Consider the following 20,248-nt stretch of genomic DNA (forward strand, 5'->3'; position numbering starts at 1 on the left):
AAACTAAAATTTTTGGCCCAACAACAACTTGCCTACTTATTACCATCTTGGCCTTTGCAATCATGAAATCTTTTCCTATGCCAACAACATGAACGTTCTTCAACCACTACAAGAGCTAACTAGACAAATGGGGGAAAAGCCTTTGTAGTCAATTGAAGAGTTACTGAATACTTACATAGTGGACTCTAAGGCAAGGCTAGATCAAAATCATACTCGCCTCAACAATATTGAAACACATTGCACTAATATGGGGGCAATGATAAAGACATTTGAACCACAAGTGGGTCAATTGGCCAATACTATGAAGAATCAATTGTCAAGAATTTTTCCTTGTGACATTGAGAAGAATCCAAAAGAGTGTAATGTCATTACTTTGAGGAATGGTAAAGAATTGGAAGCTTCTATTGTTGAAAAGGAAAAGGTGGAGGAAATCCCCAAGAAGTGTGAGCCATTGGTTGTTAGGTCAGGTTCAATTACTTTTCCAAATAATCCACCCAAGATTACTACTCCATTACCATTCCCTCAACGATTCCATAAGAAGGATATTGATGAGCAATTCGAGAAAATCGAAATATTTTCAAGAAAATCCATATCAACATTCCCTTTGTAGATGCTCCTTAACAATTTCCTAACTATGCTAAGTTTATGAAGGAGGTGATATCTAAGAAGCGTAAGTTAGAGGATTTTGAGACGGTGGAGCTAATGGAAGAGTGTAGTGCCATTATCAAGAGACCACTACCGGAAAAGTTGGAGGATCTGAGGAGTTTTACTATTCCATGTGTAATGGGTGAGCTACGTATTGAGAAGTCCTTGTATGATTTGGGTGCTAGTATCAATCTCATGCCTCTCTCTATCTTTCGGAAGCTCAATCTTGGAGAGGTCACACCAACTACTATTTCCTTACAATTGGCGAATTGTTCTTTAACATATCCTAGAGGTGTCATTGAGAATCTATTAGTGAAGGTTGATGGATTCATTTTTCCTGTTGAATTTGTTGTGCTTGACATGGAGGAAGACCAAGAAATTCCCATAATATTGGGAATACCTTTTCTTGCAATCGGAAAAACTTTGATTGATGTCCATGATGGTAACTTGAAATGGTGAAGAAGTAAAGTTCAATATTAGCAACGCTATGAAGTTTCCCATGGAGTTAGCAAATTGTAAGAGAGTGGATGTAGTTACTCCATGTTTGAGAGACTTTTTCAAGAACATGTTTCATAATGACCCTTTAGAATTATGTTTGACAACGCCAATTTCTAAAGAGGACCTTGGGATGGGTTTGGGCATGAATGATGTGGAAGTGGTTGATAGTGTTTTTGCTTTAGAGGCATTAACGGTGAAAAATGAGGAACAAAAGAAGGAAGAAATCTATAAGGCCCCAACTGTTGATAATAGCTCAAAGAAAAATAATACTAGTTATGGGCTTGTTTTGAAGCTCATCTTTACTATGCATTTTTGGGAAATGAATCTACCAAACCCATAATTATATCAGCATCATTGAATGAGGAAGATGAAAGGAAGTTGTTAGAGACTTTAAAGAGGTATTCATCTGCCTTTGTTTGGTCACTTTTAGATATTAAAGGCATTAGTCTCGTTATTTGCATGCACATGATTCTTATGGAAGATTCTTATAAGCCTTCTATTGAACATCAACTATAGTTTAATCCAGCTATGAAGTAAGTTGTGAGAGCAGAAGTTTTGAAGCTATTGAATGCTAGAGTTATTTATGCCATTTCAGATAGTTCTTGGGTGAGTCCGGTTCAAGTGGTGCCAAAAAAATGTGGGATGACTGTGGTTACCAATGAAAAGAATGAGTTAATTCCAACTTGTACTATGATGGGGGTGGAGAGTATGTATTGATTATAGGAAGCTTAAAAAGGCAACTCGAAAATATCATTTTCCCTTGCCTTTCATCGACCAAATGTTAGATCGCTTGGCGGGCCATGATTTCTATTGCTTCCTTAATGGTTATTCGAGATATAATCAAATCGTTAGTGCTCTATATGATCAAGAGAAGATCACCTTTACTTGTCTATATGGTACATTCACCTTTTAGAGGATGCCATTTGGTTTGTGTAATGCACCAGCCACTTTTCAAAGGTGCATGATGGCCATTTTTGCTGACTTAGTGGAGAATATAATGGAGGTATTTATGGATGATTTTTCAGTTTTTGGTTCAATGTTTGACTCTTGTTTGTGCAACCTTGGAATAGTTCTTAAAAGATGTGTGGAGACCAATCTTGTTCTTAATTGGGAGAAGCGCCACTTCATTGTTAAGGAGGGGGTTATACTTGGGCACCAAGTTTCTTCTTTGGGCTTTGAGGTGGATAAAGCACAACTATTGAGAACTTACCACCACCAACCAATGTGAAGGGAATTCATAGTTTTCTAGGCATGTTGGATTCTATAGGTGATTTATGAAAGACTTCTCTAAAGTTACTAAGCCACTATGCAAGTTATTGGAGAAGGATGAACCTTTTCTTTTTGATGAGTCATGCCTTAAAGCTTTCAACATCCTTAAAGAGAAACTTATAGCAGCTCATGTTCTTATTGTGCTCGATTGGAGTGAGCCATCTGAGATAATGTGTGATGTAAGTGGCTATGCGATTCAAGTAGTTCTTTGACAGCGAAGAGACAAGATTAGAGATATTTATTATTCAAGTTGTACTTTGAATGAAGCTCAAGAGAATTATACAACTACCGAGAAGGAGATGTTAGCGGTGGTCTTTTTTTGTGGCATGTTTCGCCCTTATATTATTGGATCTAAGGTGATAATCTATACATATCATGTGGCTATTCGTTACTTGTTTGACAAAAAAGATGCTAAACCTCACTTGATTTCAATTGATTTATTGCTCCAATAAATCTATTTGGAGATTCGAGATAAGCGAGGAAGTGAGCATGTAGTAGCTAATCATTTATCTCGTCTTGAGTGGGTAAATAGTACCTCAATTTTGGAAGCCTTTCGGGATGAGAAACTATTTACGGTGGCAACTAAAATCAATTGGTATGCTGATTTTGTTAATTATTTAGCATGAAAGGTTTTGCCATCGCGTCTATCTTCTCAATAGAAGAAGAAATTCTTACATGATTTCAAGCATTATATTTGGGATGATCCTATTCTTTTCAAGCAATGTGCTAACCTTGTCATAAGAAGATGTGTGCCAGAAGAGGAAGTAAGTGATATTTTGTTCCACTACCATTCTTCTTCAGTGGGTGGACATTTTGGAGGAGTTAGGACTGCTGCAAAGGTCCTTGAAAGTGGGATTTATTGGCCTACTTTACACCATGATTTTCATGATTATTTGAAAAGTTGTGATTGGTGTCAAAGAGTGGGAAATATCTGTAGAAGACATGAATTACCTCTCACCAACATCTTGTAAGTGGAAATATTCAATGTGTGAGGTATAGATTTCATAGGACCATTCCCACCTTCTTTCGGTAATTAATACATTCTCTTAGCAGTTGATTATGTTAGTAAATGGGTAATAGTTGCTGCAACAACTACTAATGATGCTCGGGTGGTTATTAAATTTATTCAAAAGAACATTTTTCCCGTTTTGGTACACCTAGAGAGATACTTAGTGATGAAGGTACCTATTTTGCTAATAAGGTTTTTGATGCTCTTATGGGAAAGTACGGAGTAAGACATAAGATGACCCTTGCTTACCATCCTCAATCTAATGGTCAAACGGAGATATATAATCGGGAAATCAAGCTTATTTTGGGGAAAACGGTGCAATCAAATTGATAGGATTGGTCTAACAAGCTTGATGACTCTTTTTGGGCATATAAGATGGCTTTCAAGACACCTATCGACATGTCTCCTTAATAGTTAGTGTTTGATGAGTTTTTTCGTCTAACGTTTGAGATTGAGCACCATGCACAATGGGCCATTAAAAAGCTCAATCTAGACTTGAAAGCTTTGTTAGAGAAAAGTCTTCATAAACTTAATGAGTTAGAAGATATTCATCATGAATCTTATGAGAATGCGAGGATTTATAAGGAGCAAACGAAAAAGTGGCATGATAAGCAAATTTGTCACAGAGTGTTTATACCGAGGGAGAAGGTTCTTTTATTCTATTCTCGTCTTAAATTTTTTTCCGGTACATTAAAGTCTCGTTGGTTGAGACCATTCAAAGTTATCCAAGCTTTTCCATTTGGAGCCTGATTTTAAAGTCTATGGCCAACAGTTTACGCATTATTTTGGAGGTGAGGTGGAGCAAATGGAGGGCATTAAGGTCGTTGATGACTAGTTACGGAATCAAGGTACAAGGTCTAGCTAGAGAGTTTAAATTAAGTGCTTAATTGGAGAGAACCCATTCTTTTATTTATTTTTATAAAATTTTTGTTCTGGGATTCATTTTAATTTTACATTTAATTTAGTAAAAAAAGAAGGTGAGGCGATGCATAACCTTTCTAGTGGTGATACATCGCTAATCTGGGCATTTTAGGCATTTTTTGCAGAGAGCCCGACAATGCATCGCCTATCCTAGGGGAAGCATCACTAGAGCTATTTATCGTGGGGCCCTAGAAATCGCACCACGTGATGTGTCTCCTGGTGAGTGGCAACACATCACCACTGTTACAAAAAAATGAAAAATGAAAAAATCTAAAAAACTTTGGGTCACGTTCTTTTAGTGTTAGGTGGTTAGTTTTATTTATTTGTACTTTTGTTAATTATTTTTACCATTCCCTACTCTTTCTTCTCTTCTATTCTTCTACACCATCATCATCTTTTAAGTCACATTCTCATCACATTCATCTTTTCTTGCATTGTTTCTTTTTATCATTCATTGTCTAATATCCATCTCTCATGTTTTTGTCAAGCCAAGTTAGAGAAAGCAAGAGTTCCCATTCTTTAATCTCAAGTAAGGCTATTTCTTCTCTTATGGTTGGAATCTTTGATTTATTTTGTTGATTATTTGAGGTTTGGACTATTTTGCTTGATGATATGAAAAATTGGGAGAGATTTAATGTTTATTGAGGTGTTGGAAGAGTGTGGTTACCTACCAAGTGTTTGATAAAATGCTCCAACAAAAATTTCCATTGAATTTGAAGATTTACTTGATTTTTGTGGGTGAGTTTGCTTTGTTCTTGGTTGGAGATACATTAGCATGTTTGGGGGGGATTGAGTTTGGTAATTATTCATTGAGATAGTTCATAAGAGGTGTTGGTATTTTTAATTGACTGGTGGTTTTCATTGATGTTTGAGTGAGAGTGTGGTATTTTGCTAGAGACAGTTTGGGTTCTAGAGCGATTGGTGCTATTGAGAGTGGTTGTGGGTGAATTTAATTGTTGCTTATGGGACTTAAAAAGAAGGGAACTAAGGCTTCTACCTAGGCCTAATTTATAGTACAACATTCTTTTGTGAAAGATGAAGCGAAGGCTAAATATAAGTACTGTAATGATCAAAATAAGAAAATTTATTATGGAATCTTCTTTTCAGCCATCATTGTCGCCGATTTTTTCGAAACTAGAAATATGTTATAAAATAAGAGCTGGAAAGAAAGGATAAAAGATGAACAATCATAGTTTTTACGTGGTTGGGGCGTTAATGAGCCTTAGTCCATGAGTCACTAGTATTATGCTTTAGAGAGTTTCGACAATGGAGTTTTTCTACAAGTTCAGCAGAGTTTTTGTTTACAAGAGAAATTTTGGGATCCCCGCTACAGTGCACGACTGACCCTATTTATAGGCAGTCAAGTAGCTTGGGCCGGACTAATCCGGGCCCAATAAGGATGTAATGACAATTTGCTCACTAACGGAGCCATAATACAAAGAATGTAACGTAATTAGATGTTGTTAATCTTGGCCCATTGGGCAGGCTTAGGAGTGGTCGAGCCTTACAACTTCCATTTTTTCATTAGTACGGACTGATCCCCGTGGGCTACTAAGGGGATCCTGGGGACATGATCTTTCAAAGTAGTGGAAGTACTGTTTCCTATGAATAGTGTACATTCCGTGTGTACCCCATTCTAAAGTTTAGTTAGGGAGACCAACCTCTAGATTTCTCGTGGACACGTCAGCGTCAGGGAAGACTAGGCTTCTACAATCCGGACGTAGGGTCCGAGTTCGTTTACAAACATACAGGATCGTTTACCTAAGTCCTTGTTCGTTTACCAGGATCCAGGTCCATTTACCAAGATGGATACCTTGTGGACGATACCTTCTCTTGGATCCCACTTGATGGGATCAGTTTCTAGGATTGAGACATCGACAATCATCATTTGATATATCAGAGAATGTAGGTTGAGAGTGGTCAAGGAGACAATATGGGCCTGCACCTTTGTTATGGCCCCCTCACTGTGCTTATGCTACTTGCCCATCATCGAGCTCAGTATGGTCTGGGCTGTCAGGGTTTCTTGATTTGTTGTTCACTGGGCCCAGGTTGGGCCTGGACCACTTCTGAGAGCCCATGAACCCGTTTGGCCCTGCCACTTGTGAAAGGTGGAAAATATGGATAACATTTACCCCCCCCCCCCCAAGTCTTCATCCGTGTTTGCATGGTGGAGACTTGCGTTCATTCTCTCTGGTCAATCACAAATATCCTGGTTCATTTACTTGAGTCCCGGTTTGTTTACCAAGACCCGGTTCATTTACTTGGGGGTCAATTGGGCGATATCCATCCTTTCAGATTCCAACATCCTAGACACGTGTTTCCAAGTCGATAGTGCATCTATACCACTCGCGCCTTACAAAATTTGGAGAGAATCTTTGATTACCTAGGCGATTAATGGGTTTCAGCACACGTCTCAAAGTGTCCCATCTGTACGAAAAAGGTTCTTTCGGTACTAGAGTGGGCTGTTTAATGCTTCTAAACTATCTGGAGCTGTTGGATGGGGATAGTTTTGGGATTTTCAATGTGGACTGTTGAGCGGATTATGGATTGACGAATCCATGATTTAGTACACGATTTGGTCAATTAATGCCCTTGCATCGCACGGGACCGTCGGATGGGGATAATCTGGGGATCTTATTTGTGGACTATTAAATTGAATAGTGGAGTTTTATCCTATAAATACATCGATAGGACCAATTCTACATTTTACACATCCCAATTTCTCAATCTAGAGAGCAGAGAGCTAGAGCTTCGTATGTCCGAAATTGTAGATGAGATTCTCCGACGATTAACATTTCTTCATGTTCATTTGTTTCCGACGAAGCCTTTTTCCACTAAAAAAGTAGACGATTCTATCCCGGTCCATCTGGTTTAAGATCGAACTCCTACCGATGAATCCCAACTCCAATATCCCACAGTAAGTTTTTTAGTAATTTTTATATTCTTTTTGGTCATTTTTATTGTCGTCTTACTTCCATAACCGTAGAACTGTTAGGGTTATGACCATCATGTAGGGTGGTTCTGAGTAGTGGTAGTGGTAGAGTTTAATAGTAGCGTTTTTAGATGACACCTCATACCATAGGTAGTTTGACTGGTGAAGCGGGCTTGATTTTCCCTGACCACTGAACTCGGACGCGTCAAAGTTGTTTGGGAAAATTAGTTTATTAGAGATTACCCTTGGCCTTTATTTCCTGACTTATGTTCTTGGGATCTCTATCGGTCCCAGATCTAAGTCCGGAAGGGACCTGTCCAAGCAATTTTAGGAGAATCCACGCACCTAACCATTTTTCTTCGGTTTCAGTGCTAACGGCTTGGTTCTTGGTTTTCTTGTTGCTACCAGGTCTTTGATCATGGGTCGTGGCATTACTTTGTATGCGGAAGATTTTGTCCAAGTAGGCCCCGTAGTCCTGGAGGGGACCAAACTTCCCACTGGCAACACGTGGGAAATGGACGGGGAAAAGAACGAGTTCTGGAACTACCAGATGCTGAATGAGCTGGAGAAGGCCCTTGGACTAGAGTCGACTCCAAGTCTCTTTTACAATAGACTGGCCTGGAAAGAAGAGAAAGCTCATACCGGAGTGGTCATGTTCGGGGCCTCGAGCATAGGCCATTTCAGTATGGGATCTACTCTCCCACTCGACGACTATTTTGCGCAGTTCCTCAAGTTCGTGGGGATCGTGCCTTTTCAGCTTCTACCCCAAGCGTACAAGTTATTTGCGGTCTGGTCTATATTTTGCGCTTCAAAGGAGATCACGACACCTACCCCCACGGAGGTGCTGTACTTTTACAAGATGGAGCTGCAACTTAACGCTAAGGACAAGACATGGGACGAGTTCAATAGGCTAAAGGCCTGTGGCATTAGTCTGGCTCCATTCAGCATGTGGAAACATCCCCTGGATGTCAGACATTATTTGTTAATGACATCTGGGTTCCTCCTCGAGAAGAACCCCACCCTGGTGCTAGACTTTTAACGCGTGGGTAAGTCATCCTTCTTCATTTTTCATCTAACCCTTTATTTAGTTTATTAGAAACTTACGTTCTTGTGAACAGGATCATACACTCAAACTCATCTCAGTAAATCGATCTTGGATTGAAAGAAGTATTATGCCACTCTTAGTGCCGATGAGCTGGATGTGGGGGGCTTCGTGACCACAGAGAACCTTCGGTTGGTCAAGCTAATTGCTGGCCACCAGTCACTAGATGCCCCTAGCTTCTGGGGGCTACAATGCGATAGGGATCCTACCTTGAGAGAGGAGCTAGCCCTTATTCACATTGAGGCGGTGGAGGCCGCGGTCAAGGTGGACGGGGAGAAGAAGAGAAAAGAACAGGCAGCTCATGCAGAGAAGGTTGTGTCTAAGGGGCTGGATGCCTTTCTCAAGTGGAGGCAACCCAACACTGGGGCTCCCGGGGTTAGCATTTTGGGGCTAGGTAAAACGCTTCCAGTTTTAACTTACGCCCGTCATATTGAGGGGTTAGTTAGGAATAGGAAAAAGTTCAGGGATTTTTTTACTGGGATTATTAGCAAGGTGGGGCTTCCTTGCCCCATTGCTGTAGACATGCTAACCCTCATGTACTCATCCTGGTTCCTTCAATATGGTAGCTTTTTGGACCCGGAAGACATAGGGGATCAAATTCATTTTTTCGCACTATGAGAGTTGAGTCATGCCCATTCCATGGATGAAGGTTTGTCCAGGAGGACTTTAGACTTAAATGTTTCCATTATTTTTTTCTGTCAACCCCATTCCTTTACATTACTGATCAATTTTCTTTTTCTTTCCATCTCAGGTGACCCAGACATGTCTAACCCAATGGCTAAGATGAAAGAGATGATCGACTAGAGTTGCTGCAGCAAAGGCTTCAGCAAAGAAGGCTACCAAGGTTCTGGCGAAGAAGAATATTATCGAGCTGATCCTTGGGGACTCACAACTAGACCTGGATATTCTGGGGGAGTTTAACCTGCTGTGGTTGTCTCTACAGCACCGATAGAGCAGCGTCCAATCCAGCTTGCTCCTTTCCAGGTCATTAATTTGGAGTGTGATCCTTCAAAAGAAGGCAGAGGGAGTAAGGTGAGAACGAATCTGATCACCGCAGAGTCCTTGAAGCAGGTCAAGAGGGCCAAGACCAAGGATTTCTCCCTGACCGAGGAGCATTCCTTTGGTGAAAGCCTCATCATCACGCAGGAGCTCCTAGAGGCTCTCAAGCTACCTATGAACCGACCCTTCCTAAGGAGGATGACTTAATCCTCTGGAAAGGGAGGATGAAAATGGTGTCTCGAGCTTGGGATGAAGGGCGTGATAAATGGGACGAGGTAGCCCAGGACCTGGTCATACACCGAAAGGTAAAGTTCTCCAATCGTCCAGAGGCCTTCGACTCCCCCAGCAGATTGTGGATCACCTAGCAGCTGAAATTGGGTTCTGGCCCAATCTGGGTAGGACATGGCCTCACTTGCCTCGAACTTGTTGGCCCAGGTGGGGAATACCATGTCCACCCTTCAGCTCAAGCGTTATGCCACGTTGGCTAGCAAGGATGCACTCTTTGGCTCCCAAGCCATCTGTCATCAGGCCACTGCGGTAAGTGTTGCGATATTTTTGCTATGCAAGTGCACACAGACGCAATTCGTAATAAAATGGTAAAACCAAGTATCGTCCTCAAGGACTGATTATCAATTACCAGTCAATTAATTTCTTGTTCTATTTGATGAATTTAAATTCTTGATTGTTGTAAATACAACAAAAGAAACTATAAAGTGTAGAAACAATAATTGAAAATTGAAAGGAATAACCACTAATAGAAAAACTTTTAATTTAATCATTGAAGAAACAATTAGGATATTCAATCTCATCAACTATCCTCCCTATTATTCCCTAATGCAAAGTGTGAATTCTTCTTCTTTTTACCTAATTCAATTAACAAGTTGATACAGTAGCCTATAATCATACTATGAATTATAAACTCAACCTAAGTGACAATTTCCTATATTTCTATGGTAAATTGAACCACAAAGGTAGCATTAATCTCGACAAATTAATAACAGTTACACAATTAATTCAGATACTTTCGTTCTAAATTAGAATTATGTCCAATATAACCACAACAGATTTAAATCTCACTTCTCAGATTTTGACTTAAAAACATATGTATATGACTATAGATGGCCAATCAATAATCAATCTATAAGAACAGGTTATATGGAATTGAAGAAGATTGAAGAAGAAGAAAATTGAAATTGCATTAGTTCATAACAGGGATTCAAGTGATTCAATTAAACATCCTAAACAGAAAATTAGTTCATAATCATAATGCTAATCACAACAAAAATTAAAGATAACATCAGGAAGAAGAAGAAAAACATGTAAAAAAATACTCTAAGCCTGAGCCTTCAAAACCAGAACTTCTCCCTCGTCCGTACGTCTCGTTTCTCTTCTCTTTTTTCGCCATATTAAAACCTAGGACTTCAAATTTTAAAGAGGCGGGCCGCGGCTCTACATACACTATGCCGCGGCCCGTGTCCAATTTCCTGGGCAAAAGGTCCTCTTCATGCCGCGGCATTAGTCAGCCATGCCGCGGGCCGCGTCGACGAGTTCTGGGCAAAATGCCCATCTATGCCTCGGCCCTCTCTAGCCATGCCGCGACCCGAGGATTTCCTTAAAAACATTGGTTCTGTTTCCCACCTAGTCGCGGCTCCACTTTGCTCATGCCATGGCTCTTAAGGGATTTCTCAATTCTTCAAGTTTTCAACCCAAAAATTCACCAACACTTCCAAATTATGTTGAGAACCATTCTTTCTCGAAATATGATGAAAAACTTGGTTATTTCTTCTCTTTCTTTGACATTTTCTTCCACGTGCTCAATTCTTCCTGATATTCACAAAGACAGACAAACAAAGCATAAATCCGCACTAAATGAAAGAAAAACGAAATAAAAGACTACTAAAAACATCACCAAAACATGACAAAAACTAGACTCAACAAACTCCCCCAAACTTAACCTTTACACGCCCTCGAGTAAAGACCAAGTTAAACTAACAAAAAGAAACAAACACAAAACGAACAAGCTAAACCAACATTACCATCTACACTGCTTTGCCAAAACTCATGAAATCTCAACTGCAATATTTATAACCAGAATTTCAGCTCAATTGCCTTAAAGTCCAATTTGTAAAGTTCAATTAGGGAAATCAATAATATATCATGAAAATGACTACAACATTTGGACTCTATCATATGTGCTCAACTCATTCCAGACAATTCCACAAACCAATTCTTCAATATGCTTGCATTACTTGACCTTCTCCACTAATGTCAATAACACGTGTTTTGAAATCAAAAGGACTTTCACAGGTTATAGTGTTAGGCTTAGGCAAGGGAAAATGAAATTTGTCATTTAGGCTCAATCGTTACCATAAGCATAAAACCTTGAAACTAGCCAAATTTCTCTTCACCACACCAAAAATCACCCTTTTATACAATTAGAGGGAGAGATTACAACACTTTCATCATTTTCTTCTTTTCTTTATATATCACCTTTTTTTTTTTTTTTTTCAAATCACACTCCCCCAAACTTAATATTTTCTATATATAATCAAGGAGTGTGACAAAGTGATTTTTTTTATTTTCTCAAAACTTCTCTCTCTTCTTTTTGTACAATCATACTACATTCAAATCATACCAATACCTCACTATTTTTCATTCTTCTTTCCCACAAATTAGATGCTTATGATAAAAAAGGAAAAGGAAACAAAATATTGAAGTTAGGAAATTTAGGCTCAAATAGTATAATCAAGAACAAAAACCAAGTTTAAGGCTCAAAAAGGGTAACTAAGGATAATTAAATCAAGGTTGGCTTGAAAGGCACAATCGATCCAATAAAATTGCCCAAATCACTTTTCCAAACACATGTCATCAAGGATTTCGCCTCAAAGGCCAAATAATGCAAGTTCTATCAAATTCAAATTGTCATTCCACCAACCCTAGTCAAACTCATATAATAAAATCCAAAATGTTGCATTTTCAAAACATAATAAAAATTTCCCACAAAACTTTTAAATTAAACTCTAAAACAATTGAACCAAGCACACAGTTGAATTCAATTTCCTTTTCACGAGCAAAGACAAGGCAACAACAGACACGAATGATGGTTTAACAATTACACTAAACAACATAGAAAATAACACAACAGACTAAAAACGAAACTAAACAACGCACAAAACAAAAATAAAACAAAATAAGCTCCCCCCCAAACTTAATATGCACATTGTCCCCAATGTGATAAAGAAAAGGACAAGGGAAGAGAACTTACCTGACGCCACATCAGTATGGCGGAGGAGGTGGTGGAGGCGGCCACTGGTATGGAGAGTACTGTGGCGAAGGAGTGAAGTAATTCTCATCAGCAGAGCTCATAGTCCACCTCGTTACTAAAGCATTCAACTCCTCAATGTGATCCCGCCCATACTCATTTTGTTGCACCATGAAGTCATTATAGTGCTGATTTTGCGCATGATGCGATTGGATTAAGTATTGATTTTGCTGAATAAGGTAATCCAATCGATCATGCGTGCGCTGCGTGTGCTCATCAATAGGTCCACCAATTGCCAAATTTGAAGGTGGGTTACTAGGACCTGCTGCATCTGCTTCCTCCTCCTCAGCTAGATCAATGTCCACTGGTTCATCAGCCCGGCTACGCTTGTTTTGCTGGCTAGAGGCAGGTGGCGTAAGAGAGGCCGAAGGGAATGCCGTAAACATAGTCTGATTGATTGCCCCCATTGGCCTCCGGACTAGATCGCTTGGGTAGACTGGTACCTCATAAGTGTTGCATAGGGTCGAGAGGAAAGTACCATGGGCAACACCAGCTGTAGTATTGAATCTGCTGATGTTGCGAATACTGTAGCGAATTATTCGGCCCACATCAACTTTCATTTGGGTCATGATAGCATAAACCAACAAGAAGCGCTCTCTATCAACAGAAGACAGATGAGAGGTCGGCAATAAACGTGAACTTACAAAATAAACCCATGCCTTCGCAATTGGATTGAGCTGCCACATGTACAACTCTTTGGGCTTTCCATTATGATAGTTGAGACGTGCACCTTCCACACTCAGAACTGCAGCCACAACATCATAGTCTGGCTCATCAAAATGGGCCAACTGCCAATGTTCGTCCTCTTGTGCAGACAATGTAGGGAGGTCCAGTAATTGGTTAGATGAATAAGATGTCGTAGGCACCAATTTACCCTTGACAAAATTGTTCTGTTCTGCATCAAGATATGGGAAGTTGGCAAAGAATTCATACATCTGAGAGCAGTTGGCTTGTCCCACATAGGTAGAGTCGCAAAAGAAACCCCAATTACGTCGCAATATTTCAGCTTTGATGATATCATAGGCAGGGTTTTGTACCACAGTGGCCTCATGAAGCTCAAATCCCCTTTCCCTTAACACATATCTCTTATGAATATTTTTAAACAAGTCAGCTGCTTCCTTATTGACAAATAATTTCGTGTCATAATCAGCCGGGGGAGATGGTATTGGTGGTGGCTGAGTGCGGGATGAGGAGGCTTTCTTTGAGGAGGTACCTCTCGGAGGATTTCTCTTAGGGCCCATTGTGTCTTTCAAAACAAGAACAAACTAAACCCCCAAATTGGTTTTCAAGAACTTGAGTACAACTTCCCCTTGGTGTCACTCCCCCAAAACTTTCTGATTAACAAAATCAACAGCCCAACCACTAATTCCCAAAAAAGCAATTGACAAACCCCTTAAATGTCTCACAAGAAAAGCATAGGACAATCCACAATACCACAATGTAATCTATTCTCCAATCAAAAACACTAGAATAGATATGAGACACTTACTTGAATGGCACAAAACTTCTTCTTTTTGTCTCTTTGGCTGATGGAAGTCTCAAGAATTAGAGAGAAAAGGAGGTTTGAGTAGGATGGTAGATTGTGAAAGTGAAAGTGAATGAGAATATGGATAATTTAGGGCTTTTTACCCTAGATTTCGTACACGGGCCGCGGCATTGCTTTGACCATGCCGCGGCCCGCATCAATTTTTCAGCCTAGAATGCCGCGGCATCATGGTATCTATGCCGCGGCCCGCCTCGATTTTCTGGGAAAAACTGGGTTTCAATGACACGGCCCCCCTCATCCATGCCGTGGCCCGCCCCTAGACTTCAAAAATCGTGGGCCTCTAGAACCCCCAATGCCGCGGCATTATATGGCTATGTCGCGGCCCTTAAGGATTCTCCATTTTTTTTATTTTTTGAGATTTTTTTGATTTTTCACGTTTTTCACGATTCTAACAGTCCAAAAATAAACCAAAAATCCATTTTTTACAAATACAAAAGTAAAATAAATAACAAGTAAAACATAGGGTGCCTCCTACAAGTGCTGTCGTTGACGTCATTTAGCCGGACGCTGAACCCCTCTTCAGAGAGGCTTCAGAAGGAGGATAGACTTTGCTTGATCAAAACTACCACCCAGGTAGGGCTTCAATCTCTGACCATTGACTTTAAAGGTATCACCTGAGTTGCCCCGAACTTCTACAGAACCATATGGAAAAACTTGAACAACAGTGAATGGCCCTGACCATCTTGACTTCAATTTGCCAGGAAACAGTCGCAGTCTTGAATTAAAAAGAAGTATCTGCTGCCCTGGTTGGAACTCTTTCCTGATTAAGTTTTTGTCATGCCAAGCCTTTGTTCTCTCTTTATAAATCTTGGCGTTCTCATAAGCCTCATTTCTGAACTCGTCAAGTTCATTCAGTTGCAACAACCTTCGTTCACTAGCGGCACTCCAATCAAAATTCAACTTTTTCATAGCCCAGAATGCCCTATGTTCCAATTCAACTGGTAGATGACATGCTTTACCAAACACCAACCTGTAAGGAGACATGCGTAATGGTATTTTGAATGCAGTTCTGTAAGCCCAAATCGCATCATCTAATTTTTTCGACCAATTTTTTCTCGAACTGTCAACGATCTTCTCAAGGATGCTTTTGATTTCTCTGTTTGAAACTTCAGCTTGCCCATTTGATTGAGGATGGTAAGGTAAGGCTTTTCGGTGATATACTCCATAACGAGCCAGTAATGCATCAAGTTGCTTATTCACAAAGTGTTTCCCTTCATCACTAATAAGAGCTCGGGGAGTGCCAAATCTAGTAAAAATATGTTTATGAAGAAAATTAAGCACAGTTTTATCTTCATTGGCTCTTGTTGCTGTAGCCTCCACCCATTTAGATACATAATCGACTGCCAGTAGAATATATTCATTGTTGCAAGAGGGTGGAAAGGGCCCCATGAAATCGATGCCCCACACATCAAACAGTTCCACTTCAAGAATCCCCTGTAAAGGCATTTCATTTCTCCTCGAGATATTACCAGTTCGCTGACATCTATCACAAGCCTTGACAAAAACATTGGCATCCTTGAATAATGAAGGCCAATAGAAACCACTTTGTAATACCTTAGCCACCGTTCTTGATGCTCCAAAGTGCCCTCCGCATTGTTGAGTATGACAGTGATTAAGAATGGACTGCATCTCTTCTTCAGGAACACACCTTCTTATAATCTGATCAACGCAGTGCCTATAGAGAATAGGTTCCTCCCAATAGTAGTGTTTCACCTCAGAAAAGAATTTCTTTAATTGCTGCTTTGACATCTCAGGAGGCACAATCTTGGCAACCAAGAAATTCACTATGTCAGCAAACCAAGGGACAACTAAAGTCTCACTCACCCCAAACAACTGCTCATCAGGAAAGTGATCATTGATTTGCACCGCTTTCTTATTTTCAGACTCCTCCACCTCAAGTCTAGAGAGATGATCAGCTACCACATTCTCGCTGCCCTTCTTGTCACGAATCTCCATGTAAAATTCTTGAAGCGAAAGAATCCATCTAATCAGGCGGGGCTTGGCATCTTTCTTTGACATCAAGTATTTAATGGCAGAGTGATCAGTGTAGACAATCACTTTGTTACCAATCAGATACGGTCTAAATTTATCACAAGCAAACACAATAGCTAGCAACTCTTTTTCTGTAGTAGCATAATTCAGCTGAGCATCATTTAGAGTTCGACTAGCATAATAGATAGACCTGAATACCTTGTCAATCCGCTGTCCCAAAACTGCCCCCACTGCGTAGTCACTTGCATCACACATCAACTCAAAAGGCAATTCCCAATTCGGAGCTATCACAATTGGAGCAGAAATAAGCTTTTCTTTCAAGAAATTGAAAGCCCTCAAACATTCATCATTAAAATCAAAGACAACTCCGTCCATAAGCAGATTTGAGAGAGGCTTGGAAACTTTAGAGAAATCTTTTATGAACCTTCGATAGAACCCAGCGTGCCCAAGAAAACTTCTAACACCTTTGACCAAAACTGGTGGAGGCAGCTTTTCAATGGTAGAAATTTTTTCTCTATCTACCTCAATTCCCTCATTCGAAATTTTATGGCCAAGAACAATCCCCTCTTTCACCATAAAATGGCATTTCTCCCAATTCAGCACCTGATTTGCCTTCTCACAACGACGCAGCACGTTCTCCAAGTTACCGAAACAGAGGTCAAATGATGGCCAAAAACAGAGAAATCATCCATGAATATCTCAATACACCGGTCTACCATGTCTGAAAATATGGCCATCATGCACCGTTGAAATGTTGCAGGGGCATTGCATAGTCCAAATGGCATTCTTCTGAAGGCAAATGTGCCAAAAGGACATGTAAAGGTTGTTTTCTCTTGATCCTCCGGTGCAATAGCGATCTGATGATACCCAGAATACCCATCCAAGAAACAGTAGTAGCTATGTCCTGCCAATCTGTCAAGCATCTGATCAAGGAAAGGCAAAGGAAAATGATCCTTCCTTGTTGCCTTGTTGAGCTTGCGGTAGTCTATACAAATCCGCTACCCCGTTACAGTTCTTGTTGGAATGAGTTCATTGTTCTCATTTTTCACCACAGTCATTCCACCCTTCTTAGGTACCACTTGCACAGGGCTCACCCATGCGCTATCAGAAATTGGGTAGATCACCCCAACATCCAACCATTTAAGAATTTGCTCCAGTACTACTTCCTTCATGGCTGGATTGAGTCTTCGCTGGGCCTCTATTGATGGCTTGCTATTCTCCTCCAATAAGATTTTATGCATCACCGTCGATGGGCTTATTCCTCTAATATCTGCCAAGGTCCACCCAATGGCCAATTTATGCTCCCTTAGAACCCTCAACAGTTTCTCCAATTCTATCTTTGACAGGTCATCTGACACAATGACAGGTAAAGTTTCATTCTCCCCCAAATAAGCATATCGCAAGTGATCTGGGAGGTCCTTTAATTCCAATGGCGGTGGCTGCTGAATGGAGGTTAGCGGTTTATCAGTCGCATCTGCTAATTCTTGAAACTTCTTCCAATATGGTAAGAAAGAGTTTATCCAGTTTACACATTCTCTGATCTCAGCATCATCATCATCATCGCCCTCATCACCCAATAATACTGCCTCTAAGGCATCACTCCTCATCCTTCTCTTGGAGACTGCCTTTTCTATCACATCCACACTAAAGCAACTGTCACTAGCCACCAGATACTTCATAGACTTGAAGACATTAAAGACCACCTCATCTCCTTGAACTCTAAGCTTAAGCTATCCTTTGTGAACATCAATAAGAGCTTGGCCTGTGGCTAGAAATGGCCTACCGAGAATAATTGGGACATCTGTGTCCTCCTCCATGTCCAGAACAATAAAGTCAGCTGGAAATATGAACTTATCCACCTTCACAAGAACATCCTCAATAATACCTCGTGGATGTGTTAACGATCGGTCTGCGAGCTGTAAAGTGACAGTTGTTGGTTTTGCCTCCCCCAAACCAAGTCTTTTAAACACAGATAAGGGCATTAGATTGATACTTGCCCCCAGATCACATAAGGCATGCTTACATTCAAACTTGCCAATGGTGCAAGGTATGGTGAAGCTCCCCGGATCTCTCAGCTTTTGAGGTAACTTCCTTTGTAAAATCGCGCTGCACTCTTCAGTGAGTGCTACAGTCTCATAGTCTTCCATCCTCCTTTTCTTTGACAGAATCTCCTTCATGAATTTAACATAGCTGGGCATCTGCTCCAAGGACTCAGCAAAAGGAATGTTTATGTGCAGCTTTTTAAACACCTCTAGAAACTTAGAAAACTGTTTATCAAGTGTAGTCTTTCTAAGCCTCTGAGGATATGGAACTCGAACTGGCTGCTCAATAACAACTGGCGGACTCTGTTCTGACTGCTGATGGTCTTCAGTAACCCTTTATGAATCAGACTGTTCACCCATCTCTTTATTCTGAACCACTGCCTGTGGAGGTCTAGGCTGCTCAGTTTGCTTCCCACTCCTCAGAGTAATTGCCTGAACTTGCTCCTTGGGGTTGACTTCAGTATTACTGGGCAAATTTCCCTGAGGTCTGTTATTGAGCATATTGGCTAACTGCCCAACTTGTGTCTCAAGGTTTCGAATAGAGGATCTGGTCTCAGTCATAAATTGAGTCTAAGTATTAGTGAGAGTCAACAAGGCAGCTTGCAGTTCATTAGGCCTCTCAGGTTGAGGCATTGGTTGTTGAGGCCTGGGCTGTTGTGATGACGAAGCTTGATGCATAGGTGGCTGAGGCATGTTATTATGAAATTGGCCCTGAAACTGGGACTGTTGGCCTTGATTATTCTTCCACGAAAAATTGGGATGATTTCGCCACCCAGGATTGTAAGTATTGGAGAATGGATTATTGAGTGGCCTTTGAAAGTTTCTCACCGCTTGAACTTGAGCATGATCCATTGGGGTGTTATTATTCATACAGATAGGGCACTGATCGACAGAATGAGCACCACCACACATTTCACACCTCACTGCCATCTGAACCGCATTAGCAGATACACTGCTCTGTTGTAACTGCTTTGTCAGAGAGGCTACTTGCGCTGTTAGAGCAGTGATTGCATCCAGCTCATGCACCCCAGCTACCTTTCTGACTCCTGATGATCTTTCCTCAGACCACTGATGATTGTTTGTGGCCATGTCCTCCAGCAGCTCATAAGCACCAGTTGCACTTTTGCTCATAAACGTACCACCCACTGCAGCATCAATAATGGTTCTGGTTGTAGGACATAAACCATTGTAGAAATTCTGTACTAGCATCCACTGTTCAATGCCATGATGAGGACATCTTTTCAGGAGTTCCTTAAACTGTTCCCAAGCTTCATACAATGACTCTCCGTCATTCTGGCAAAAGTTATTGATCTCTCCCCTCAATTTAGCAGCTTTGGACGGAGGGAAGAATTTAGACAAAAATTTCTGAGCTAGATCTTGCCAGGTGACAATAGAATTTGGCTGCAGCGAGTTCAGCCAACTTTTAGCTCTGTCCCTCAAAGAAAATGGGAAAAGCCTAAGCTTGATTGCGTCATCACTCACCCCATTATATCTTAAGGTTCCACACAACTCCAGAAAATTGGACAAATGGGTGTGAGGATCTTCAGAAGGCAACCCATTGAATTGCACAGAGGACTGCACCATTTGTAGAATAGCAGGCTTGATTTCAAAGTTGTTGGCCTCTACAGCTGGTGGGCGTATACTATTTTGTACTCCCGTCAGAGTGGGCAGTACATAATCTCTCAGGCTCCTCTCAGAATTGTTCTGAGCCTGACCCCCTTGTACAATTCCAGGAATTAGAACATTCCTGCCATCCCCTTCATTCCACTACAAGAAAAAACAGTATTCATAACACTTAAAAACTGCTAACCGGGACTATTGATAGCACTTCTGAAAATGCTAACATAGCCCCTGTTATTAAAAGTCCAGTCTTTTCTATAACAGTTTTTGAATGTTATGTTCGGTGTTATCTTAAACTATTCAATAACACATTTTTAGGTGCTATAATATTGAAATAATAACATTTAGATA

General features: G+C 40.6%; 1 protein-coding gene and 1 non-coding gene across 2 annotated transcripts; both read left to right on the forward strand.

The window, feature by feature from the left end:
* Window positions 1-645: 645 nt before the first annotated feature.
* LOC133814662 (uncharacterized) lies at window positions 646-1,104 on the forward strand. Its single transcript, XM_062247594.1, has one exon. The coding sequence runs from the start codon at window positions 646-648 to the stop codon at window positions 1,102-1,104; it is 459 nt and encodes a 152-aa protein (XP_062103578.1).
* Window positions 1,105-19,496: 18,392 nt separating this feature from the next.
* On the forward strand, window positions 19,497-19,603 carry LOC133820657 (small nucleolar RNA R71). The gene has a single exon (XR_009887060.1). It is a non-coding gene; the product is annotated as a small nucleolar RNA R71 (small nucleolar RNA).
* Window positions 19,604-20,248: the final 645 nt, after the last annotated feature.

The sequence above is a fragment of the Humulus lupulus genome, chromosome 2 (genome assembly GCF_963169125.1).
Source record: "Humulus lupulus chromosome 2, drHumLupu1.1, whole genome shotgun sequence".
Lineage (NCBI taxonomy): Eukaryota > Viridiplantae > Streptophyta > Magnoliopsida > Rosales > Cannabaceae > Humulus > Humulus lupulus.